The following is a 27619-nucleotide window of genomic DNA, read 5'->3' as shown; positions in this document are numbered from 1 at the left end:
ATAATTCATTCCCTTATCAGTCATCAAAAGCATGTGAGAACTTTTCAACATTCTTTACAGCTCAAATTGAAAAAAGAGTGAGATTATACCACAGATTTGTAACTTCACTATTACCCACCCACCCACCCACAGTCTCATTCCCCTCTTTTCAATTGATCTCTCTCCAGACACTGCTGGAGACTGTCTGTCAGTTTAACTGCTCCTCATGTCATCGAGATGCAATCCCATCCAGACTCTTCAAAGAGCTCCCACCACATATTTTTCCAATTGTTCTTTCCATTATCAACTGCTCACTAGCCAATGGTTATGTACTGTCTTTTTCAAGTGGGCTCTTGTGTAACCTCTTCTCAAAAAAATAAAGAAATAAAAAAAAGATCCTGATGTACTCAACAATTATAGACCAATCTCCAAACTCCCACTTCGGTCGAAGATTGTATACAGACAGTGAACTGCCCACATGTGCCAACATGATATTTTTTAAAGTTCCAACTTGGTTTTGGAGAAAAACACAGCTCTGAGACTGCTCCACGTATGATGATCTTCTCTTTGCTGCTGATGCTGGTGAAGGGTCTGCCCTGATCTTACTGAAGTTCTACCTTTGACGCCAGATCATAGTACCTTAACTTGCCGTCTAAAAGACATCTTTCAAACAGACAGTTTACAGTCCCTCTTAGTAACTTCACATCATCTACTAGGGGTGGGAATGCTGAAGGCGGGAAGTTTTTCTGTGCTCACAGAACATCTCAGTCAGTGCATGTTCATATGAGTATGATTTGTGACATCACAACTAGCTTGGAGCCAGTTGTAGTCCAGTATGCAACTTACACAAGTGTGATATGGAAACTTGAAGCCTTCAGTGCACCAACACTGAGAATGGACTTTACAGGGAAGTAGGAGACATATTTTGTCCAGCAGTTAAACACTTGCAACTAAAAATATTAGTATTCATATATTCTGGATTTTTTTTTTCAATGAGGAGGAATATTATTAATTAATATTAAGAATTTTAACTACTTAGCTGAACTTTTTTGTGGAAAACCCATATAAGACGTAAATAAGTGTTTTTTTTTTTAATCTTTTAAATCATGTCTGGTGGGATCTTTAATTTTCAAGCATTGTTTACTCTTCAGATATTAAAGCAACACACTGATGTTATTTCACCCATGACCTAAACAACAATTTTACTAAATAAGCCCATATTTATTTGCTTATTTATAAGTGTAATTCATGGGTGCATGGGGGATATTATGGAAGAGTTTTTGAGTAATAGTGTTGGTCATTAGGATCGAGAATGTGGCCAATCAAAATATTTTCAGTGGATCAGGATTGGCCCGATCTGTTTGTGATTTTTTTTGTTTATGTTAACCCATTGCAATGTGGGTACATTATTAAAAATCCCCTACTGTGGCGTAGCAACACAATTCATTAGCAGTTTCAATTAATAGTGTTCATCAGCAAGTGAGGTGCGCACAGCTGCATTTACTTTAAACAAATCCCTTTGCATCTATTTCAGTGTCAATCTGAAAGTGCACTTTGCCACCACACTGCTACTGCTGATAAAAACTGCATGCGAATTCAGTGTTTTTGTATGAGGGGTTGAAGGCAGGCCATCCCAATCATCCAACCCTTCCTGCCACAGCAGATCCAATATGAGTCTCCTCTCTCCGTGGATATTATACAAAATACTAGAACACATTACAGGAAAGCCTTGATGTAACTACATTTATTAATTATTTTCTTTAATAACTTTATTGCAGGTCTACTTTAGGCCAAGCATGCACTGTACAGCTGTATCATGTAAAAAAAATATAAATATCTGGGTATCATCAAATGCTGAGAAGATACTCAGAAGAACTCAGATCAGGATTTGAGGAAGAAAAAGAAACATGATCATGTCATCCCTACAGTTTCTAGCAATTCATCTTGCTAGGATAAAATGCATTCCAGTATTGAAATAGGAGACGTATAAGCATCAAACTCATTATATGTTAATGGTGAACTTTTTTTTTACACCCAACAACGTATGTTTGACAGCGTATATACTCTATAAAGACTGATATATCGGCTGCACCAGTTATTTCCCCCAGTATATTTCATGATGGAGTTTTCTGTTTTTTTCAGCGGTTTCAGTCTGTAAAAGCTGCAATAACCCTTCTTCACTCTTCCTTAAGGAGCTGCTAATTCACCTAAAAGAATTTTATTTGTCTGGGTTTCAGTTTTAGTGTTCCATAAGAGTTTTCCTCTTCACTGGGAAAAAAATCTGGGGAAACCTTAAATTCATATAGGAGTGTAGTACTTTTTCAGTTTCCACTGGGATGCAGATACAGTATACCTGCATACGTGCATGTATATCTTCACACTCTCTCTCACCTTTTTTGTAGTTTACCTCAGCCTCTCTCTCTCTCCCTCGCACAGTTTGTCATTTCAGTGGAAAGTGGCAAATTACAATTCCTGTCAGCACCGTCTCTCCAGTGCATCCTTTGCCACAAGCAGAGGTTCGCTGTTGGTGACTCATAGACCTTTCTCCACAGGGGTGGAATGTTATTATATGAGGGGAATTAGGGGTTGGGAGGGGATCTTTTCAGACAGAAGCAACAGCTCATCACTCTGCTCATTCCAAATAATCTTTTATGTACAGAAATGAGCTGTTGAGATCAACAAGCAAGCTTACCAGCATTTTGTTGCTGTTATTGTCCACAGATAAGGTCTAACCCCTCCAAACACTCCAAAAAAGTTGTTTTTAAAGACGCTGTTTTATTTACCCCTACGTTTCAACAGGTTAGCTCGGTGAACGGGTTTAATCATTGTTAAACTTAAAGTAAACAGTTATACATGCTCCTAACACAAACACAACTTAAAGGGTGTGCAGTTAATTGTAGATACAACACACTATAATGACAAGTGGTCTTTTATGGTTTGAAAGTATTTTTTCTAGAGTTGATCAAGGTACGATTGAATGTGTGCACATACACTGGACAGCCAGGTCTGACTTTGATTTAGTATGACTGGCATCATATCTGTAGTGCAGTCACTGCTTAGTAATTGCTGGTTAAAAGGTAGAACATTGCTATGTTTGCTCTTTTTTATCATCAGGAGTCTCTTGAAAAAGAGATTTTGATTTCAAGAGCCCATGCTGGTTATCCATTCACCACCCACTGTTCTGCTTGTGGGATACTAGCATTATGTCAAACTTTGACTGTCTGAAGTCATATTCCTCAGTGCTTTGGATCTCCTTTGTTGTCCAAACATGTCAGTGAGCCACACCATGGCGCTGAGTGACCACTCACGCCACAAAGAGTCTGGGCACATTAGTTAGTTATAAAACATCTCCAGACTAATAACAGCGATCACGTTTTTCTTTGGAGAGTAGTTCTCTGTAACACTGCGTATGTGAGGGAACGTGGTTCTGTTTACAGTGTTTTGTTAGCTTGCTGTGCTACAACCTCTTGACTTTGTACTGAGGTTCTTTAAAAAAAAAATGACAATGTTTTCAGTTTCAATATGATGATGATTTGTTATTGTTAAGTTACATTAAGAAATACACCTTAATAATTTCTCCTCCATCTTCACTTGCACTACAAGCAGTTGCACTCAGAGGTCTGGTTAGTTATTTTCCACGATAATGTGAACATGGTTTCAGACTCATCTTTTCGGTCATTGTGGTCAATTTAGGTACAACACATGGCAGTGTGTACAACTGAAATAGACTCTCCTCAGACAACTTTATTTATCCCGAAAGGGCAATTCAGTTTGGCAGTGTACCCAGACCATGCATAAGAAAACGAAAAACAAACAAACAAATAACAGACAGATCTATGCCAGAGACAGTCAGTACTCACAGACATGTAAATAAATGAACAATAAATAGATACGTAATAGATAAGTAAAATCCTAGTCCCAGTAATAACAAGCCTCAGAATGATTAGTTAAGACAATAAAACTCCACGAGTATGGAAATATTATTCATTCCACACACTGCTATCAAGGTTTAACAGCCTGATGGCAGAAGAAATGAAAGATTTTGAGAGACGATTTGTCTTCACAAGTGGCGCTGTAAAACGATGGCCTGAGGGCATTAAAATGAAGTCAGAGGTAAAAAAAAATATAACATAAATATAAAACTGTTGTCAGATAGAAGCTTGTTTGCTTTTTTTCTGCCATCAGAATGTTCTGTTAAGTCAGGTCATCTGTCACTGTTTTATAATTCCCCAAATTGCCAAGATTCACTCGACCCATCTCTCATTGATACGTCCTACAGTAAATGGTGTACATACTGTAAGAACATAAGCAGAGGTCAGTATGCATAATGTGCCATCTCTGTAATTGATTCAAAAAAACCAAGCTTCTCTAGAAACTGATACAATATGACACAATGTGCCTCTGAGGTAAAACATGTCAAGTCTGGTAACAACTGCAGATGTATATATAGACTTACATGTCTTTTTCCCCCTTTGACTGACATTCCCTGTAGACACAGCAGTTGCCTTTGACTCCACCGATCAGTGCTTCCGTCCTGTAGAGATTTCTCTTAAAGCCTGACAGACACATAAATTCATTATCAGAAGATTAGCTCAGATTTAGCATATTGGTTCTTTCATAGCATATGATATTTCTGTAGATACCCCTACAAGGCAGAGAATAGTGGATGCAGCCTCACTCATCCCCAGCTCAGTTCTGGCAACATGCTGATCATTTCCTTTGACACACACCCAGTGCACACACAGATTATTCAGAGTGGGGTAGGATTTTGCATACAGAGAGAAACAAGGCCACAGACTTGTGGATCTCCGTCTGCTGAACCATATTGTGCTTGTCTCTCCAGCTCATCCTCTCTCAACATCAGATGGCCATGTCATTTCAAATTTCTTTCCTGTTTTATGATGAATGAGGTGTCAGGCGCAAGATGTTTTCTAGAGTCTTCATCCAGGACTTGTGAAGCTAAGTCTTCAATCTGACAGTCACAAAAATGACTCTGTCAATCATCCACACTTTCCTCCCACAACAAACGATTTTTAATTGTTTCTATTGAGCTTTATCATGGCTACACAAATAGAAAAGGAAGAAAAGGCCTTCATGCATGGAGAGAAAAATAGCAGTTTGAACGGTAGATTTAATAGTTTCTTGACTTGTGCCCATATGAGGGGAGTCTGAAGACAGCAACACGGAGCTGTTTTCATCTTCCGGTATAGCCACATTTAAGTCATTTTAGATAGTGACAGGTGATGGCTTACTGTACATTTATTGAATGCTGTTACTCAAAAACAAAGACCCGATTGGTTGTGTTTGAGCAGTAAGTTTAGTTTGTTGAGTGTGTATTCTTTCCCTGTGAAGGTAACACGTGGAGAGGGGGGAACAAGGTGAGCGACAGAGTGCTGCTTTCATCTTCTCATATCATTCACAGACATGTCTTTTACAAGGTCTTTATCCCCTTGATGGTGTTCTTTAATGACGAATGAAAAAAAAAGTGAAGCACCTCAGAATGTGAATGGTCACTTTGATGTTTGGAAGCGCTACAAGGTTCCCAAAGACCGCAGTGACACCACACAGTGATGCCCAAACTTTAATTTTTTCCCTATGTTTGCTTTGAACAAAGCAGAACAGAGAGGAGAGGATGTGTATCTATCTATTCTTCTGTGGTTGGATGCTGCAGATATTCCTGGCATAACATTATTCTTGGCTAATGAATATTCAAAGTGTGTTGCTGTGTGTTATTTTTTTTATTTCAAGCAATTCCCTTTAATCAGTTACTAGACATATTAACAATCAATAATCAGATAATCTTTTTAAAAATGATGCAACACTAGGGGGATTCATGAGTGTTCCATAATACAAGTGTTTTTTACCACGTTAGTGGCATTACTCTGACTGACTTTGGTATATCCTCTGACTTGTGCTCTAGCGCCACCAGCAGGTTGGCATGAGGTTTTCAGTGAAACAACTGTTGGATGGATTGCAATAAAATTTGGTTCACATGTCCCCTCTCAGGATAATTTAAAAGCCTTTTGGTGATCTCCAGACTTTTCCTGTTGCACCATCAAATTTAAAATGTGTCCAATAACTAATGACATTCCCATCAGCCTCAGCTGCACCTTGTGTTTTGTGCTCATTAGCAAATGTACAGTAAGCATGCTAACATGCTAAACTAAACATGGTAAACACTGTACCTTCTAAGCATCAGTATGTTAGCGTTGTCATGGTAAGCATGTTAGCATGCCAAGTTCAGCTTTTCACTCAAATTGCACTGTGGCAAAGTACAGCTTCACAGAACTGCTAGCGTGGCTGTAGGTTCATAGTCTTGTTAAACTATTGGCTTTACCCATAATCGCAATAAAATCCAAGTAGATTAAGTATTTCAGTAATAAATTATAGTAAAAAAATGATGTTACTGGATGATCATCTACAGTCGCAGTGCTCCGACTCCATTCCCTTTAGCTTTAAAGAATGGCCAGAGAAGTTCAAAATATTAGATAAATAATGCTGAACCACTTGCAGGCTTTTTTTTGAGAACATTAGTCTGATAAGACTGAACATGCAGGGTAGATTTAGCACTTACAACAAAGTCTAGTCCATTTTCTTGTAAAAGGGCTGTCGCTTTAAATATTTGTTACTAAATAACCAGCAATAAACTTCGTGTTACTAATTTTATTAACATAATAAGCATACCTTAGCTACATGATTGGGGTGAGCCAAACGCTGTTTGTCTGAAAACATCTGCTCAGGTGGGACAGATGCCCTGGGAATGCACAAATATTGTCGTCAACTTTACCAGCATAGGAAATCCTTAAGGAGGATGTTCCATGCACATTTCCAAGTCTATATATATATTCTGGGGCTCTGCTGGAATATCTTTGTATGATTTACAGTTCAAAAAATGTGTTTATATTATACTGGTCCTTTACACAGTCCCTCAGTTCAGCCTCTGTCTGAAATAGGCCATTTTAGCTCCTGTCTCTTTAAGGCCCCCCTTCTGATGAGCCCACTCTTTTCTCTCGGCTTGGGAGGCTAACAGTAGTAGTTGCATGTCATTTCTTGTTCTCATTCTTTACTCGAAATGGAAACTTCATATACATTAGTACATGTTTGAGCCAAAATCTGATCTGATCTGATCTGAAGTTTGTAAGTGGACAACATGAACAACCTGTGGAACTACTTTAGCAACAAAGGCTATGGAACGGACAGCGGTTTGTGGGCATGTGCGAACAATGTGATGTCAGTTCAATGGGGAAGTAGGGGTAACATTGCAGAGTGTTCATAGCAGGTGGAAGCCCTGACTTTTGACTTGCAGGCAGCATTTTACATACGTTCACCTCAACCATGTTTAACATCCAACACAATAACAGTATATACATAACAGAAAATTACAAAAAAAGCCTGATATGTCCCCTTTAAGCATTTAACTTCTACTGGTAAATTGGATTTACCCCCAAAGAAGCTGGAATTTTGTTAAGAAAGTTCATGACCTTTGTTTTGATGTTGTTGAAAAGTACTGCTAGTCCCCAGAATTAACACTGCAACTGCAGCGGTGCTCTCCACTGTCCGACATGCCCATCCCCAACCTGCAAGATTGAGCATGGAAAATTATGGCCATAAAGGTTTTGATAGTGATACTGTAAAATTAAACATGCATTCATTAGTATGCTTCACCATGCACATTAAGTCTGGTTTTGGCAAAATGACTAATTCACCCCACAATACTCCTCGATGGCAGTTTTTTCAACCACCTTGAGTTTAGAAAAATGATCAGGCTCTAATGGTCACTGCTCTGCATAAACAGCATGCAAATTAGCACTGCTCTCTTCACTTACTTTATATTCTTTCATTTGAGAAAAAAGGAGCGATCCTGTTCGTCAGACAGCTCTGACCTTTCTGGGACTGAATCTTTGATCTAATGAGCAAATTATGATGAGACTGAGCAAATGAAAGATTCTGTTATTAATATGAATTGAAAATAAGAAATGTTGTCCAAGATGTCAGGCTGAAAAGTAATTTGCATAAAACAAGTCTTCAAACATTGTAATTACGTGGGTTTGACTGTAAGTCAGTCAAGTCCTTTGCTGGGTGATCCTTTTGTATAGGATCAGTTTGATGCAAGTGTTTGAACAGTATCTAATTATCAGAATAGAAGAGCAGAGGCCCTGAGGCTCTTGTCTCTAGCCATCAGCTGTATAAATATAACCAGTGGGAGAACACCCTCGGTCACCTCCTTGTGATGTGATCCCTCTAAGCTCATCCTCAGCATCTTCCAGGAGATTTCTTTGCACCACTCATTCCACAGTTTCTTTGTTGAAATCCATATTGTTGTTTTCTGTCCTGACTTTCAGCTCTCTTTTCCCTAGTTGACCAACTCTTATAATTAATTAGTATTCTTGAGTGACTCACAGCACATTGGCATTAAATCTGAATATTTGTTCAAAAAACCTGTAAAAACTCCAACCTTAACCCAATGTCCACTTACTAGCTTTTTCTGGAGCATTTATGGAGCTTTCAACCTCTCATGGTCCTCCTCGGTGGATGGGGTTTGCTCAGTAAGCATTTTCTTTGGTTAAACTATCAATTCCAAGAATGAACTTTCAGGCTTAAATCTGGGTGTGTTTCTGTAGTTCTATCTCACACAGGCTCTGCACTCTACTGGACTCTATGGGTAATACTCTCCTCTAATCACATGCACACAATCACCCACTGAAATTTGCATGTATGTAGCTGGCCAATCAGTACATGCCTACCAATGACGTGTCTCACACAGTATACAAGGCAGTGTTTTGCTGTTGTTCTCAAACTTCTCACTTCAGTGATGGCAAATCTACTCTCTGATCTTACCTCTCCACAGATGGAGTTGCCATGCTAGCACAGCTCATCTCTCTGGCTAACTGTGATGCGGCTAGCGGCATTATCTCCTCACTGAGGAATAAAGCTTCACGCCCACACATTGGCCGGGGAGAGGGTACCATATGTCTGCTTAGTGTCAACACTGTCTCCTGCTGTTCTCGCTGCTATCCTTCATGGGACCGGCATACTGGCATACTCCTTAAGGAGTAATGCCTCAAGCCCGCACACGAACGGAGGAGGGGAGACATCATATCTGTTTCGCTCCCCCCCCAGTTATTTCTGTGGGAAATACAAAGGGGAACGAACACATTGACACAGCATCAAATGCTGTGATGAGGCAGCAGACGGTGATGTGTTCACGGACCACACTGTTGGCTTGGCCTTTTTGATAGCCCCCCGTAGGCAGGAGAGGGCCGAATCGGAGTACCACAGCTTTCTGGCTGCCGCCACCTCTGACAGTTTTATGAGGAAACGTGTCACAGCTGCACATTAATGGAGTGGATGGACAGAACACTGAGACTGGGTTATTCCCTCCAACTTTGCCCTGTTCCTCCTCCGTTCTTGAGCATCAAGGAGATAAATCTATCCTCTCAAGAGAAGATATATTCTCTCTCCAAGGACATCAAGACCTAAACAGGCTGTCTTGATTGTTCCCACTCACAACAGACAGAGGGGTTTTTACTCCATGTACTTCCTGGTTCCCAAGAAGGTGTCTGAATGGGTCTGAAATGAGGTTTCAGACCCATTTTGGATATACGCATCCTGAATCAGTTTATTGTCCGAAAGACGTTCCACATGCTAACCATCAGGTGATTGCTGGAACTGGTTCCACCAGGCAACTGGTTCGCCACCATCGACCTGAAGGATGCATATTTTCACATAGAGGTGGCACCGAAATGCAGGTAGTTCCTGCGTTTTGCCTTTCAGGGTATAGCCTACAAGTACAATAGGCTACTATTTGGCTCTTCCTTGGCTCCCCCAGCAAGTGTGTGGATGCTGCGCTGCAACCGCTGCACAACCATAGCATGAGGGTCTTCTTGTACTTAGACGACCTCATCGTCATGGCCATGGTCCAAGGAATGGGCCATTTTCCACACATCCACACAAGTTCGTGCTGCACCTAACCCGGTTAGGTTTTGCCATAAACTGGAAGAAGAGCGCTCCCCAGCCACGCCAAAAGGTGGAGTATCTGGGAGTCATGCTTGACTCATCTACAGGTTGTTCTGTTGGAACAGACAGACGGCCCTGCAGCAGGCAGTTCTTGGCGGGGAACAGCAGTGGCGGCTTTGTCATGCAGGTGTTGGGGCTCATGGCGGCGGGCCATCCAGTGGTTCAAGTGGAGGCTGCAGCCTGAGGTGGTGTAGCAGCTTTAGAACCGGTTCAAGGAAGCAGAAGTGGATCCGTTCACCAGTCGCAACAACACACACTTCCCGCTCTGGTTCTCTCTGATGCTGCAAGACGGCCAAGGAGGCTGCTCTATGCCTTTCCTCCTCTTTGTCTCATTTCCCTTCTGCTGGAGAGAGTGAGACAAGAGTGGCTGTTGTTCATCCTATAGCCCCAGACCGCCATTCTGCGCTGTGGTACACAGAGATGACCCAGATGTTGGTGGCCCAGCCCTGGTACCTCCCTCAAGTCTGGGGGGCCCTGTCTCAGGAGGAGGGCTTGATAGGCATGCTGCCCACATTGGGCCAACCTCTCCGGGCTTGGCTCTTGTCTGTACAGATGGTGCAGACCATCCAGGCGGCAAGAGCAAGATCCACCATTGCTTGCTACAAGGCCGAGTGGTTGGGATTCTAACGCTGGTGCAAGGAAAGGAGATTAGACCCCCTGACATGTGCAGTGTGACAGGTTCTCCCCTTTCTATAGTATCTGGTAGAAAAAGAACTCTCTCATGCCACTATTAAAGTGTCTGCAGCAGCTATTTCCACCTGTCATGAGGGTTTTTGGCAACAGACCTATCTTTGCCCAACCCCTCGTGAAACAGGGGTCACAGGGGGGTACATGTCTCTTGCCTTGAGGATATATGCCTTGTTTATAAGGTTCCATCTCTTGGACATGACGGGCTCCTTTTCAAGGTCCGTGCTCGCAGAGGTGACTCAGGACTTGTGAAAAGGGTGGTGTGAGTGTTACGATATTGTAACCCTAGTTCTATATGTTCAAGTGGAGCCCTCTACCTATGGACCCTGATGTGCCTTAACCGTCCGCGGAAGTGGTTGTGCAATGAGAGCAGCAATGAAGTGCTGCCTTATATACTGTGTGAGACACACGTAATCGGTAGGCGTGTCCTAATGGGCTGGCTATGTACATGCAAATTTCAGTGAGCGATTGCGTGCTTGTGATAAGAGGCGAGTGTTACCCATAAAGTCCAGTAGAGGGCTCTGCCTGTGCTTATAGGACTAGGGTTACAATATCATAACCTTCGTTTTGTATCACCTACACACAAATACAGGTAATGGAAGACTTTAAACATTAAAATAATTATAGTAAGAAACTGTATTTACACAGCACCATTCAAAATAAAGTTAATAAGTGCGTTTCATAGGAAAATCAAGATTAAAACATTCCAGCACTATAATTAAATAGAATCAGGCAAATAAAAGCAAAGGTAAATACAAAAGAGGAAGTTAAATAGAATATAGCATACCATAAATATTTTAATAAGAACTGGAAAAATAACATTGATAAAAGGCTTTTTGTGATTTGAAACACTTACAGATTCTGTAAGTGTCCCCCAAATTATCAAAAGACTATTTTCTACCTTACCAGTGTAGTTGTAGCCAGCCATGCAGATGCCTTTTGGGGTTTTCTTTTTCTTGTTTTCTTTTTCTTTCTTTTTTTGAACACCTCAAATTAAATTCTGTTCACCTTCATTATATTTGGTTTGAGGCAAAAATCTCAGAGGTTGATAAACCTGGGCAAATGAAATAAACTATCTACATGGCATACTAAAAAAAACATTTAAGCTAATCTTTGAAAGCTTAATATGTTTCATTGTAATAAACATAACATTCAGTGGTTTGGATTCTCTGTCTTGAAAGCCATCCAGTATCTTTTTCTTTGCTAGCAGCAGTTTGCTCACAGACCCTCCTGATCCCCACCCCCACTCTGCATCAACACCACAGCTGTGTCTCCCAGGGGATATGAACAGGCCTATGGGGGTTTACATCTCATCCCAGTTTCAATCCCTAGGCACTAACTAGTTACCACTGCCGTCTACTATTACCATTGCAGAGCCAGCTCAGTAATACCACCTGTAGTTGACTGGGGAGTTAGCGCTCACTGCAGCAGTTTCTCTTTTCTAGCCATGTCTCCTCTCCATTCGCCATGCCTTTTGGCTCTGCCGGATCGGTGCACACAAGGGCAGACACGCCTCATTGCACGAGCTTTTCAAACAAAGCTTGTTTCCATGGTGACCACCTTTCCCGTTCTTGTGCTACTTTTCATGGCAGCGGAGCACATAATGCATCTGCAGGCAGTTATCCCATCTTCAACAGTCCCAGCCGAGAGTGAATATTATCATGTGATTTTTTTTTTTTTTCTCAAAACCTGCAGATCAAAGTTGCTTCTCTCTCTCTGTGTCTCCATTTGCCATGAAAAGAGTGTAAAATGCTCATTACATGAACAATATCATGTCCAATGAAAAAATACTTGTATCTGCTGAGGAGAGGGCATAGGAGCAATGTTTTCTGACAAAGATGAGGGCTGACTGCTGTGATGTACATCTGCTGCTGCTGGTCCTCTCTTTGGGATTCAGCTTCACACCACTGTCATATTTTCTTAGCATCTGTGGGAGTTTTTTTTTTTCTTTACACATTTTCATGAAATAATATGTTCCCTAGGGGGCGTTTTAGCCCTGTTGGCTGTCAGGAGATGGGTTAAGGTGCTAGAGCATCAAGATCTTTTTCTACTCACATGTCCTTATATACAATATTTCTACAATTCTTCCATCCAGCTGCCTCAGTCCACTGGTGCTAGTCATTTGACACAACGTAATGTACATCATGTTTTTATATTGCTGCTATTCTGGAAAGGTGCTTCATCTCCTCTGAATTCATATATTCACATAGACAGATATACAGCAGATTTGTGTGCCTCAGAGACAGCCATTTCCTTCTCCAGTCACCTGTGACTTCATTGAGCTTAATGTTATGGTTAGGCCCCGTGCTATCATTTTAGTGTCCAGCTCACATACAAATCAATAATGTATTATTAGTTTGAATTCATTTACAAACAGCACAATCACCTGTTCAAATGCAGCTGGGGACTTTTGTTGCATGTCATTCCCTTTCCCCTCCTGATGTCCTGCCTCTCTCTTTTGTGCTATCTAATAATGGCAAAATGCCCCCCAAAAAAGCTTCTGGCTTTTAACAGCCGAGACAAAAATAGCTCACTCTGTCAACCCTAGTAATAGTCTACCAAGCCTCAATTTTAATGACAGCCAGCGCATTAGAAGATTGTCTGCACAGTAGCATTCTTGGATACATATCCGCATACAGTAATTGGCTGTAAGGAGTCGTATTTAATGCGGCTCATCATATTGAGTGAGATGTGGATGGATGGAGCGCCACTATCTCTGCAGCCGCTGCAAACAAAGGGTTACACAGAGTCAGCCGCAGTCTAAAAATACACTGTTGCTCTTGCCTGCCTCTGCACAGTCCTCTATGGATCTCCGCCCTTAAGCTCTTGCACGTGAGCTAAAAATAACCCTCTCTGTGAAAACATACACACACTCTGTATGGTCTTCACTCTCAGCTTCTCCCCAGTGACATAACACAATCACTGGCTGTTAAAAAAAGATGCAAAAAGGCTCTGATAAAATGTTTGCTGCAAACAATTTGCTGTTCTGTAACAGGCTGCATAGGGCATATTTCAAACTGTACACATTGCTCACAGCGAGCTTACAGTCACACAATAGAGAAAACCTGCACACAAAGTAGTAATAGCACAAGACAATTGAAAAAAACTCAAACAAAACTTGAATACCTTTTTAACTGTGCTAAAATAGACAAATAGCAGTAGTAGTAAAATTAGAGCAACAGCAGTTGACTGGTAGCCATGAAAATTTCGTACACTACTTAAGCATTAGCATTAGCACCAGCACCATCATCACCATCAAAATTCTTTTTATATTTTTTTATATTCTATTGAAAATGTTTGCTTTTGCACAATCAGATTTCTTGCATCTGCACAACACTGATGTGTTTGAACCTGCTGTGATTTTGTGTCCATAGTTGAGGTTATAGACCTGGCAGCTGAAATGATTCATGGTTTCGCAGTGGTCAGATGAAAGCGACCCCCATATGCTTTAATGTGATTATCATGTACTTTTGGTCTGAGGCAACACAGCATTTAATTAGGAAGAGGTCGTTTCACTGTGACCGGCTCATCCTAAGCTGGTGTTATTACTGCCATTAAAAAAGGCTTCACTGCCACAGCTTATTGCAGGATGGTGGTAATTAGCAATATAGTGTCAGAAGTCGCACGCAGTGGACACGATATTTAGTGATGCGGGTCTGGTTTGCTTTTAGATGTTTTTTGGCAGAAAAATTAAATAAAGGTGTGTTAGATCTCTCACCTTTACTACCCAAATAGCTCACAATAGCCATTTATTCTGGTGTTCTTCATGGCTCAACTATCTTCGGACTAATTCCGGCTAATGTGCATGCGTCATGGTCCCACAATAGAATGTTGACGAAACTTTTTGATGTACGCTTGTGGGGAGCAGCTCTCATTGAAATCAACAGGGCACCATTTGTGGGTTTATCAACCATGATATAATACATGTGCATGCTTGGACCAGGGTCAGGAGCAAATATAAAAATGCAATTTGGACATTCTCAGTTGAAATTGCTGTATATTGCCTTAAGTTTGCGTGTCATGATTCTTCCCAAAGACATAACTGCTCCTTTTGGAGAAGCTTGTGGGAAGCAGTTCAAAGAGTGATGGAGTCAAAGACGTGATGGTGGTTAAATACAAGGATGTGCACAAGCTCCTCCCTGGCATCTACGTACAGTATAAAAGAATCTTCCACAATTTGCATTATTGCAAATCCTGATTAACTCTGTCTCTCAATTAGTATTACCACATACACTTTGTTGGTTTTTAGTGCTGTGCTTTGTATGACTATGCACCAACCCTGACCTCCTGGATAAGGTGGGGACACTTCTGGATTGGAAAAAACATTGTCAGTGAAGTTAATCTAGGCAGCAATGATGTTTCCTTCAAAACTTATCTGGCAAATCAAATACATTTATGTGAAAATGTATTTTGTAGGAGACAGAATTGACTCGCTGATAGTCATTTATAGCACAGCAACTTGTATACATAGAGTTTTAATATCATTCACTGAACAACAATCTTTAGATAGGGTCTGTTCACTCATGCATTTCTTTGCAAAACCATGAAAACTGCACAGAACACGACTGTGCCTCATGCCAGGTGCTTTGAACTTGCTCAAATCTCTGTAACACACCTCTGCTTTGCTCCAACTCTCCCTTACAGTCAAGTACATAGTGAGTCATCAAAATACTAAATGGATGCAGGCTTAAAAACAAAAAACATTGTTTGTGCCTGACAAAAATCCCACTTGGCCAGTACAAAGCCCCACAGACTGACAAGAAAATAGACCTCTCTATCTGTATGTATGGGCATGAATAATATTGCTTATTTCTCTAGATCTAGCCTTCATCTCAGTATGTCTTTATAGGATTTATCTGAATGCTAACTGCTTCACAGCTCACCCTTTTGAGAGATAGAAATTTGGGTGAAATCACTCCATCCATCCATCCATCCAATCTCACATCTACCCTTGCCGCCTTTCTTAGCCAGAGAAATAAAGGCCAAACAGGCTGTTATCAGCAAGGGGCTTGAGGGAGGCATGGAGGTGAAATGGACTGGGAATTAGGCCTAGAGATGTTCTACGGTGGCCCCAGCTCAGCACACAGGTTGTTATTAAAAGCCTTGTAACAGGCTAGATTAGTCTCAAGATATGGCCTAATCCTTGAAAGACTCCACAATCAAATCAATGAAAAAAGAAGATGGTGCGGAGTGGTGGTGGTAGAGCTTGGCCTCTTAATGCTCTCCTGCCTTAGTAAAAAAAAAAAACACTTTTAGGGGTGCTTGGAAGTTGGATGTGGTCTTTGTTGCAGTTAAAACTACTGCTCTATGGACTGTCTCATATTTTATAATTAATTGTATTTATTAACACAAAAAATATCTATATTTACAGAGTTGTTAATTATAACACTGTCACCCACTCTAGCTCAAGGCTCAGTGTAGGCAACTGGCATGTACCATGTAGTGAACCCCTTTTAAATCCATGTAGGACATAATTTCCCAATACAACACTATACAATTAGTCTAGTATTAGTGTTGGACAGATACAGCTATATCCTAGCCTTTGTTAGCCTCTTTTTTTAGCAGATCCTTTATTTCCCTTATAGACTGGGTTTGATGTGGAGCATAGAAGCCTCAAAATGGATTACTAGATAGCAGCTAATGCAGACAGGCCACTAAAATTCTCACATCAAATCCCACCAAATTAATGTCATTATAAATTAGAAAATTCTACATGCTGTCAATTTTACATTATGTCCTTATTACAGTGAATGCAATTTACAGGAAATACATAGTAATCTTTTCACTGCTATAATGCTAAATGTTTGGTTTTATTTCTTGAAAAACATTCCTTTCCATATTGCTCCCCATTTGAAGTGTTAATTTGGATGTGGCTGTCTGGCTCTCACTAATTACCTGTCCAAAGAAAACCAGTACAAGGCCATACCAAATAGTGTCTTCCCATATATGGTCCATTTGCATTATGGCAACATGGTATTTTTAGACTTAGTGTGTAATGTGCGCTTTTGAAGATGACTGAATGAAAAGCAGCGCCCATTTGAAGATGGGACTTCAGTCAGTGACATAAGCCTAATACCACTAATCTTCAAAGGCGGATGTATTTGAGTGTGGTGCAGCAAGACCTGGAGCTTTTCTTTCCTCTTTGTTTTGAAGTCTTAATTGTTATTTAATTTGTGTTCTGCTTTGTTGTAAAGGCTGTGAAATGATAATTGCATTGCCTTTTCTCCTCCACCTCACTTTGATGTCTGTGTGTCTCTGGACTCATCAAGAGATTTTTTTCTTGTAAGGGTAATTGCATTAATGATTCGCAATACTTGTATATAAGACAGGTGAGACAGCAGATCACCTGTAATGATACCTGTGGGCTGGCTCTTGTGCCAAGCAGATGTCCAAGATCACAATCTGACTTTCTCCCTCACATTACTCCATGATTAAAGGGTGTTTGTGATTTGCTTGGTCAATGTAGTGTTCACATAATCTCTGTTCTGTTGTAATTCGTCATTTGAGAGCACCGTGATAATAGCTATTAAGAAAAAATACAACAAAGCCTTGGCCCATCTCCCTGTCTGTGCATCAGAAAATGACTCCTCTGGGAACCTTTGAACTGGAATCCAGAGGTGAGCCTACAATTCAATACATGGATCTACTGTTTTGCCTATCAAACAGAATGAAAATAGCTAAGCACATAGGGCCACAGCTCTTTAATATGTTCATGATGAAATCATTAGCATTGGTCAGTGTGGTTCATGTCAAAGCAGTGATTTAGCAAGGCTTAAAAACAGTGAGTGACCCTAAAAGAACCTCTCATTGCAAGTTGGCTTCCCGTGGAGATGGATGTCCAGGTAATTTTCAGTTATCAGCCCACCTCAAAGTCATATTGTGTCATTTCTATAAGTAGGTAATGGCAGGAGTACTGAGGGCACAGAAAAATGGACTATATGTTAGACTTTTTTGTTCTGTCCTCTGTGCAAAGAAGAGTCTGATGGTCTGTGTCTCAGTTAAACACTTTGAAGTAAAGCCTATCACTCATCATGACACCGGTAAGAGGCCAGACACATTTCTTCTCTCCTGTGAAGTGCTGCTGTAGCTTCATTTCAGTATTGTGCCTATGTTTCACTTTGCAGTAGAAGTTCAATACGTATCTCCAGGTTTGGTGATTCTGAAGTTTTCAGTGAAGTTGAAGAATCACAAGGTTACAAAAAAGTATTTTTTTTCTGAAAACAGGTGCTGCTAATGCTTGCAGCTGAAAATGCAGGCTACTGAGAGAATTGAGTGATCAGGGTGGGAAAATTCACATTTTAAATATGAACATCTACCAGCCACTGACAGATAAATGTTCAAATTCACCAGCCACTCAATAAAAAAAATCATTAGTTTGTGTCTGAAATTTACCAGCCACTTTCATATTTTACCAGCATTTGGCTGGTGGCTGGTGCTAATTTCCCACCCTGTGTGTGATAATTGCCGGTTCTAGTCGTTTGTTCTATTTTTAATATAAAACTACTGATCTGTGGAGCTTTAAACCAAGTTTCTGAAGAGGCTAAGGAATTTCTGAAAACAGCTGGTCACTTTACTGTTTAGCAAACAGTAATCAAATAGGAGTAATATACTTATCTTTGTGGTTTAACTTTCCATATCAGGAGTAGTCCATTTGATGGGGACAATTTACAGTGTAACAGTGCCCAAGTTAATTGTAATGAAGGAACATGTCAGCCAGTGCAGCAGTGTGACTCACTGATGTGTTTGTATGTGTTTTGTTTTTATGTGTTTTGATTGAGCTCTATGATACAGAGGAATAAGATAATATATATCAGGCTTTGGGCACACAGAAAACACTTGTTAGTATGATCAATTCATTGTTGGTTTTGATCTTTAATTTAGAGTTTTTAACGATAAAAATGCAGAATATACACAGCAGCAGGGCAGCAGTGAGGTTGTGGGTTGCATCACACACTGCTTCATCCAGGGGACATGGGGGGCGGTTCACTTCATCCCTTATTCCTCTTATTTCCCTTTTCCCTTCAGGACATCTCCATACACTCTCTTTGTATTACGCTCTACAGGCATAAGCTCTGAACTCTACAGAGATTTGTGCAGTCAGAGAAAGAATACATACAATTCATGTTTCATCTCGGAATGGATAGTCTAAATGCTGTGGGGATAATTAGAGGTGGGCTTCGGGGTCAGTTTCATAAGCAAATGTGTAAATAGTACACACAGACTTTGAATCCTGATGTGACACTTGATGTAACCTTGGGCAACGAACGCACTGGCTCTTTTTAATAAAAAAAACTTAGAAACACCCACAGAATAGAGGGGGAAGCTTGGACCTCAGGGTGTTTGTTCAGACTAGATAAATAATTTATTACTTGCCAAACCACACAAAGCAGTCCACATTGGCTGTCATCAGGCAGAAATGTAAGCAAGGTTTCCTTCATGGAAATATTCTGTAGATGAAGATTAACATAGTCACTGTGATTTATTGAGGGTAAAACGTAGAAATATGTAAATGGATTAGTATAGTTCACCCAAACATATTTTTGGTATTAATCATCCAAGCTTTTCCTAAACAGGGCACGGGATGAGTTTTACCCGGGATGAGTACTACACTAATAGCTTTTATGGACTTGTTGAAATTATTTTGCTGTTTTTGAATTAGGTTTTCATTAAAGACCCCCCCCCAGACATGTATTAAAATGATAAGATACTCTGCTTGGAACAATAATGTGTGTCTGATACGGTTTTTCCACAAAAAAAGTAAAATTACCATGTTAAAATCCTTAAAATCCTTGGCATCTACTCCCTCATTAAACATTCCATAATCTATGAATATGCAAATATATTTCATTTCAGAAGTTTAACTGTTGTACACTAGATGTCTCCTACTTCCCTGTAAAGTCCATTCTCAGCCCTCGTAAACTGAAGTCATTTGACTCTCGATTAACTCAGTTATGTTTCAAATGACAGTTATGTAACTGTCATTCCCAGAGTCATAAAACTTACTGTTACTGTGGAGTTTCCTATTAACCATATAGAAATTATATAAACTGAAACTTGTGTCTGTAAGTGCATCTTCTATGTCCTGTTGCAGGATGGCCATCCAGGTTGACAAGTTTGACTTTGAGAGTCTGCCACAGCCGGACCAGGAGACAGTTCGCTTCACTAACCCCAAACAGCTGGAAGAGGAGCGACAACATGCCCAGGGCTGCCAGATCAACAGCAAGCTGGACATCTGTTGGAGCATCATATCCTTCCAGTGCCTACATGTATGGTAGAGCTTAATCAGAGAAAACAGCCTGAGGCAGAAAGTAGATGGAACTGGGAAAGGTTTACATTCATAATTGAGTGTCCTCAGTCTCTACCAAATCAATAAGCAGGTTATAGTTTTAAGTGGTCAAATGGATTTAGGCAGCACTATATTTGCTGAATGTTGTTGTTTGTTGACATCAGTGAGATCAGTGATATAAGACATCTGGATCTTACATCTGGAGGCCCTCTGGCCAGCAGGGAACTTGTTCGACTGCACTGACAGATGGGAAAGCGTATGGTGAAGTGCTTGCCGCTTTGACACTGTGAAGTGATGTCTTAGTGTGTGTATGTGTAATTGCACCACATACAGCACACACAGCAATATGACTTGAACATTTTCCCTTTTTTTTTTTTGGTTCAACTAAGGTAATCTTTGGTACCATTATTGCTAGCAGGCTGCCCTTTGTGTTCTGCTTCTGCGTAATTTTCTAATAAGTGATTTTAAACAGTCGATTACAGAGAGTCACATGGTATGCACCTTACCCAATATATCCCTGTGATGCATTTTTTATTTTTGCCATTGTTCTCAATGCTGAAGATGCATCTGAACTAATATGGGTTAATAACTTTGAAACCACTACTAAATGAAAAGTCTTCTGCAGGGTTTTTCAACCAACTCGCCCCATGAATAAGGGAGTTAAAGAAACTGTGGGAATCAATCAGTTCCTTTAACATTCATGCTTGCGTTCCCACTACAGCTCAAAAATTGTGAATATTAGGCAAATTAAAACATTAATAGATTAAAAAGTGACAGCTATATTTGACACTTGAGATGTGTTTTTCATGCAACAAAACAACCAACTGTTGTGAGACTGAATCCACATTGGAAAGGAGACATGCACTGATGGCAAAGGAAATTAAAAACAACAAGAAGACAGGAGCTCTTTTTAGATTCTTTGGGAAGTTGGCTACATAACTCGTTTAACATCAGCAACCTTCATTTCCACCTCAGAACACATGATTAGTGCTTAATCCTGCATAAACACAATTCGAATATTAGATGAACATACCATTACACATATCAGGGTCCTTACAACATTCTAAATCTCATGTTGACAGCATCATATAATATTATATCAGCCAAAACACATGAGAGCGGCATAGTTCAATCAAATCAAATCTTGGCAGCTTGGACTGAATAAAGGCCAACAAACCAAAACGTGAGCCACATGCCAGCAGTCAACATTGAAATAAAATTCACAAGTATCATAAAAAGTTCCTGTTGAAAAGAGCCACTGATCCCCATGCATACAGTGCTGTGACTCAGCCCATAACTGATCAGTTGGCAGTTACCAGTGCACACATTCAGAGAATCAAGAACCGCCTGTCAGATTGTTGGTGAGCATGGTGTTCAATTAATGATGAATCCAAGCTCTGAGGTACTGAAGTTGCCATTATATTTTTCCCTTTTTACGAAGGCGTAAACACTCCTGTCATTATGTTCATTGTTTTATCTACAAGTAATTTGTCAGCGTGTAGGCAGGGGCAAAGAAAGAAAATGACATACAAATGTATTCTCAGCAGCGAGTCTAATAGCACTCCCTTTATTGCTGCAAACTTTACTGCAGGAAGTGCCTGTTTAAATCATTTTATCCAATTTAGAACATAAATCATGGTGATAATTTGTGAATTTATAAATTCTAACAAGTTTCTTTGAAATCCAACAGACAGTCTGTATTGATGATGTCATCTACAGACAAATCCTGTTGCTGCTTCATAGACCATGAGACAGCCACTGTGATTTTTCACCAAATGTAATCAAAAGAGAATCACATTTAGGAAAGGTACAACACTCTCCCTTAAGGGCAAAGTGGAAAACTGATCCAAAGATAAATAGTCAGTCAGTCTTGCAACCTTCATCAGAGCGATTTTCTCATTCACAGGTGGAAGCCATACTATACATTCAAATACAGCTCATTTGGGTGGAACGGAACTTTGTGTGAAGTAAATTACTAATTCAGAGTCAAAAGAACGACACCAAACTTGTCACATAATGTCATCAAGTCGAGTTTCTATGATCTGATTTCCAGCACAGGGAGACATCCCTCTGTGTGTAGATAGTGACTAAGCTGTCTAAAATCATTGGAAGAGCACAATGCACATTCTGCTTCAGGGTAGATTTTGCCTTTGCAGCATGAAAAACTAGAGAAATAAAAGATTTGATTACAGTGCATGTCACACTCAGAAGCACTCACTTGGCCTTGAGCAAAGTAACAGTCATTTTAGTTTGTAATTTATGAGTTCTCTACTATATTATTTCTGTTCTGTTGATGGTGCTCAGTTATAGTGATTCGCTCATAGGAAAAGGCTTTGCTATATACAGAAAAAGAAGAGAGAAGAAGGGAATGTGTTAGGTGTGTCTTCCCCTTGAAGAGATTGTTGCCAAGTTCACGAATCATCTTTGAATGCACTGTGTGGAAGTTAATTTGTGTCTCAATAGCTGTCCTAACAAGCACTTATATCAGTTTCACAGTTGCTATACAACTGCATAACTCTCTGTACAGTTGTTTTAGCCAGAAGAGTATATGTGGCATACAGTTTGTCATAGATACCGCCGTAAACCACAAGTGACAGTTGCTTCAAGTATACAGTTGATTGACTTCAGGGGACAACAGTGCAGTGTAGTACTTGTTTTAACTTTGTAAATATCACCTTTAAGACATTTGCTCAGTTGTAATCTGGAGGCAGCACTATTTGTGTCATCTCTCGCTCTAAACTTAGGTCTAAGGGTCTTCTGACTCTAAAGGGTCAGTAGGCTTTAGGAACATTCTAGGACCACTCACACCCACTCTGTATGTTTGTATATTAAGCTGCTTGACTGAAAAGTTGCTAATATAGCTCAGAAGAAAGCACCAAATGCATAGAATTGATCAACAAATAATAGTACAAATCATGAACAATTACGGTCAGTGAAAACCATAGATGTAACAAAACTCCATGCAACATTTTGGAGGCATTTATGTTTATATTTCAAATAACTTTAGAGAACAATGAAGTTTTGAATGTCTGTAAAACAATGACTCTTGAAAGACTTTCTCTTGAAAATATTCAGTAACGGCAAACATTAAAGTGCCGAACTCTGAATGATTGTTGACTATAAGTTTAGCTGGTGGACAAACATCTTTGGTTTCCACGATTCCTCAGCTCTGTGGTAAATTATGGAAATTGACTTGTTGGATGTGTTGCTCAGTGGCCACAAATACTGTGTATATAATATATGGTCCTGAATATGAAAGTCACTTCTTATTGGAGTTCTGTCTTAGAATAAAATCCTGTTTCATACAGCCACAGATGAATGAATCCAAGGGTGCTTATCAAATTTGTTTCATGGTCAGTCCCATTAAATATACAGTTCTGTATGTTGTTCAAATGACCATTGTAGGACCCATGTCTCCATTCAAAATCTAAGGTACTGTATACACTAAAAGCAACCTTTTAACCTTCTTTCCAATGTAGCGATACTTTCACTGTACTCATAAGGTAGATGTGTTGAGTTCTGGAATGAGTATGGTGAGACCAATAGGCCTTTTATCTTCAGTTTTGTTGATTAGGATTGTCTCCTTCATCTCTTTTAGGCTACTGGAAAACCTTGTTCACGACAATACTGTTTGTGAATTAGCTCTAAACACAAAGTATAACTGAGGCTGATAGGAATGTCATTAGTTTTGCAGGAATTTTGTCATAAACCAAAGTATTAGAGAAATTGAAATTTTTACCCAATGATGGCACTAGATAAAAAGTCATGAGGTCACCAAAATCATTCACATTCACCCACTAGGAATATATGTAGCAAATATAATGACAATCAGTCCATCACAAATTCATGAGGATTCATCCTCTGCAGAACTGACTGTTGTAGTTGTTATGTATAGCTGTTACATTTCAGTCTCGAACAAAGTGATGGATCAAAAGACAACCGCCTAGAGCTACACCACTAGCTTGGCTAGAAAAAAAGAAAAAAAAGCCTGCAGCTAATATCTCAGTCCATCCAGCCATCTATACCCACTTACCCTCTGCTGGATTGAAATGGGCTGTAGCATCAACTCATATTGGGCAAGAGGTGGGATACACCTGGACAGATTGCCTGTCTATCACAGGGCTAACACATACACATACGGATAACCTTCTAGACTCATATCCATACATTTTAGACTCTCATATTAACTTAACATGTATTGCTTCCTGTGAGGTGACAGTACTAATCACTAAGCCACCGTGCCACCCTAATTTAAAAACAGTAGTGTGCTGAATGATTGACAGTTATACTAGAGCTTGTCTTATGTGTGTGCTTTACTGCTGGAATCATACAATATATCCAGTGCTACTCTACAATCAAACAGCGGCCGCTCTTTGTGCAGTGGGTCAGAAGATATAATGAACATCCCCATATTATGTAACTTGTGAGATTCAAAGTGGACTTGTATGAGGGTCCACAGAGAATTGCAACAGAAAGTCAGATGCTCAGGCTACTTACTGATCCTCATGCTGTACCAACAAAGACGTGCTGTAGCTGCTCAGTGCTCCTGTTTCCCAACAATTCCACTGAAGCCTTGAAGTAGAAATTCTACATGTTCATGCTCCAAGTGATCAAAGCCACAACACTGCCATTGTTTCACCACTGTTCATCAAATAAGATGCAGGTGCATGTTGTGACATGCGATTCATTATGAGTCAGACTTTGAGTTTGGAGATGATCCAGCAGGCACAGTAGGAGCACTTTTCAGCACAGTTTGTTTTGTCTGTAGATGCCTTCTCTCTCTCTCTCTCTCTCTCTCTCTTTGCATGCATACTGTACTCTCCCTAAAAGGTTAATAGACACAGGTTTGGTGCTCTGGGCGCTACTCATTTCACCCATTATTCCAAATGTCAGCTGTGTAAATGATCAGCGGTGTCCTTATCATCACACATTATCTGGATAATTGCTCTCTGACAGCCATATTTGTTTTGATGCAGCATTCAAATATTGTTAGCCTTCCCTGCTATCAGTTTAATGCCATCGTCATTGCCATGTTACTGAAACATGTTTCCAATCCACCCTTGACATCTAAATGAATGTGTAACACGAATAACATGGTGCAGTTAATTTGTATGGGGCTTTATTTCTCCATTGTGCGTATTGTGTTCATACTCGTAAAAGCAATGCGGTGTTATGTGCCAGTTTCAATTCATAGTAACTGTTCTTACACATTTCTTTTCATTTTTCTTTACATTTCCTGCTTATGTTTGCCTATTGTGGGTGTAATGCCCGTCTACTTCTACTAATACTACTATGTAATGCCTTAATGACTGACGTGTTGGTATTTCTTGCTTAACTTTGCGGTTTTTGTGTAATATGAGGAGAATGCATCCACACATTCAGCACACACTCCATAAGCAGCTTTCACGTCTTTAAAAATGTCTCTCTCTCTCACACAAAGTCAATTTGGTCCTTTAATCTTCTGGAGAAGTGTAAGCAGTTATTTTCTGTGAATACAACTAGGAGGTAAGCGACTGTGTACTGCGATGATAGTGGTGGAGTTAATTGACTTGGCTGTAAGAAATCAGGAATGTGCTTCCTCACAGCTGATGCTCAGTATTTACTTGAATTTTATTCTAAATATAACAAATCAGAAGAACATCTTTACAAGTTATTTTTATAATATTCCTGGATCCAGTACATCATGAGTATCTTGTCTCTGTAAACCTTACACATAGTCAGGGACAAAAATTACACAAAGGATGACTACACTGCAGGCCCATTAAAAGTGTCTCTGGTGCCAAGCTAATTATCCATTAAGGGTCCACTGAAAAAGGACTTGTCAGTGCTAAAAGCCTCATGGGTTATGGGTTAGGGTTAAAATGTCAAATAAGTTTCTCATTCCCCCGTGGTTGGCAGTCTTTTCTAAAGGAAAAGCAGTGTGATTTCCAAGAGCTGGAACTTGTGGCTTGAGGTTTGTAGTAGAGTGTTATGTTTACTTTGAAATAAAGAAAGGTAAGGATGACAGAAACAAAGAAAGGACAGAAATGAACTGAAGTACTTAAAAGTACCAAAGACATATTCCATAGCAGTGGGTAGGTGAGCCACTTCGTTGTTTCAGCATAAAACACAAAAAGAACAAGAATACAAGCATAAGAAGAGGTTTAAGCACTAAAAGGAGTTAAGAAATTGAAGTGGCAGGAGCACTGGAAGGAAAGAATAGCATCAGTTGTTACAGTCATGTCACATGTCAGGATTATTATTGGTTCCTGTAACACTGAATTTACTGGCTCTGTTCTAAGCTCCATTACCATGCTTCTATCAGGTCACCTTAGACATGATATCAGTTTCCATTTTTTCTCTTTTTGTCTCATTCTGTACTTAGGTTTGTTACAGTTTTAGCCTGTTATTATCACAATTTGAAGCATTTTCTCCAACTCCTACTGCTGCAAGTAAAGTTGTAAATCAGTTGTCTCTACAGCAAAGTTTCTCATGTTGATTAATCCTTGAAATGCACAAAGCCTCTTCCTGTTGTTGTCCTTAATCACATCCACCCTTCCCTGCGGCGCCGTGGAGAGGCCAGCGTGGAGGGAGTCCTCAACCAGCTGGTCCTGGAGCACTTACAGCTTGCTCCTTTGCAGTGGGGTGAGTCTCTCACAGCTGAAATAAACCAGGCATGGACACAATGCATCACGTAGGCATGACAGAACGGGGTTTTCTACCTGCTACAGACTCCATCTCCGTCACACGTTGAGTTTTGCCAAGTGATAATGCAGTTGGTTATGCAGGTTTGGATCCTGTAATTAACTACAGGATCACGGACACACATTGATTTTACCGATATATTTTAATGTGCAATGTAAAAAAAAAAAACCCCACAAGGTTGCACTGCTGCATTGCATTGCCTCTGGTACAATAAGGTATTTATTTTAATCATTTTTAAACAGTTAAAGTAGTCATTTTAGTTTTTACCTGTTGGAGGGCCAATTAGCAAAAAAAAAATTAGATCAGCCGTGCAAAAAGCCTTGCGACACCCGTGCGCGTGTGCACTGCTTCCATGGTCAGTGTAGCAGTTTCAGTTGATTATAATGGACCCGTTCTGTTGCAGACATGCTGCGACAGATGTGTTGTGCTGTGTTCATGCCCAGTGTATTTTGGCCATTATGTGTGTGTCTGCATGTGTGTGAAATTGAGTTGTGATCACACACTCACACCACTGTCATGACTGAAAGTTTGTGAACTCCATGTGCACTTTAACAAATTTAGATCCTGTTACATATTTCTGAATCTGCAATGTTCTATTTTTTCTGTGCAGAAGTGAAGAAATCAGATAAAAACTTTTTAATTATGTTGTTGTGACTGTACAATGTAGCTTTGATTTCATTGTCCATCTTTTCAATAAAATTAGACCCCCTGTTAGGTTTTCCATGTTTGCCTGCCAATCACAGTTATCTAGGTGGTTACATAGCCATCCCTCTACCTGTCAGTTAGTGCATAAGCCTCCAGAACTAGTCTCAAGCCATGTTTTTTATTTGCATTCATAATGGGCTACAGGCTATTTTGGAGAGGTGTAGACAGCAGCTTGGGAAATGTGTGAATCACCGGGGACACTCAGAATTTGTAGGAGCACTCTTCGGTCGCACCATCTGTGATCATCCTCTGAAATCACTT

At 40.1% G+C, this 27619-nt stretch overlaps 1 protein-coding gene across 6 annotated transcripts in view; it reads left to right on the top strand.

Annotated features, from left to right (window-relative positions):
• Positions 1-27619, top strand: part of trappc9 (trafficking protein particle complex subunit 9) — a 213826-nt gene that overhangs the window by 114468 nt on the left and 71739 nt on the right. For 5 of the 6 annotated variants that reach the window (XM_067611537.1, XM_067611539.1, XM_067611536.1 and 2 more), the window contains 2 exons: positions 19775-19928; positions 26503-26593. In XM_067611537.1, coding sequence (XP_067467638.1) covers positions 19775-19928; positions 26503-26593 — 245 coding nt within the window. Of the gene's footprint in view, positions 1-167; positions 347-19774; positions 19929-26502; positions 26594-27619 lie in introns of those variants that run through there. The other variant, XM_067611541.1, reaches the window with a different exon arrangement.

This window comes from Thunnus thynnus, chromosome 15, assembly GCF_963924715.1.
Source record: "Thunnus thynnus chromosome 15, fThuThy2.1, whole genome shotgun sequence".
Classification (NCBI taxonomy): Eukaryota; Metazoa; Chordata; class Actinopteri; order Scombriformes; family Scombridae; genus Thunnus; species Thunnus thynnus.
The sequence above is the reverse complement of the archived record's forward strand: the minus strand, read 5'-3'. Positions and strand labels throughout refer to the sequence as shown.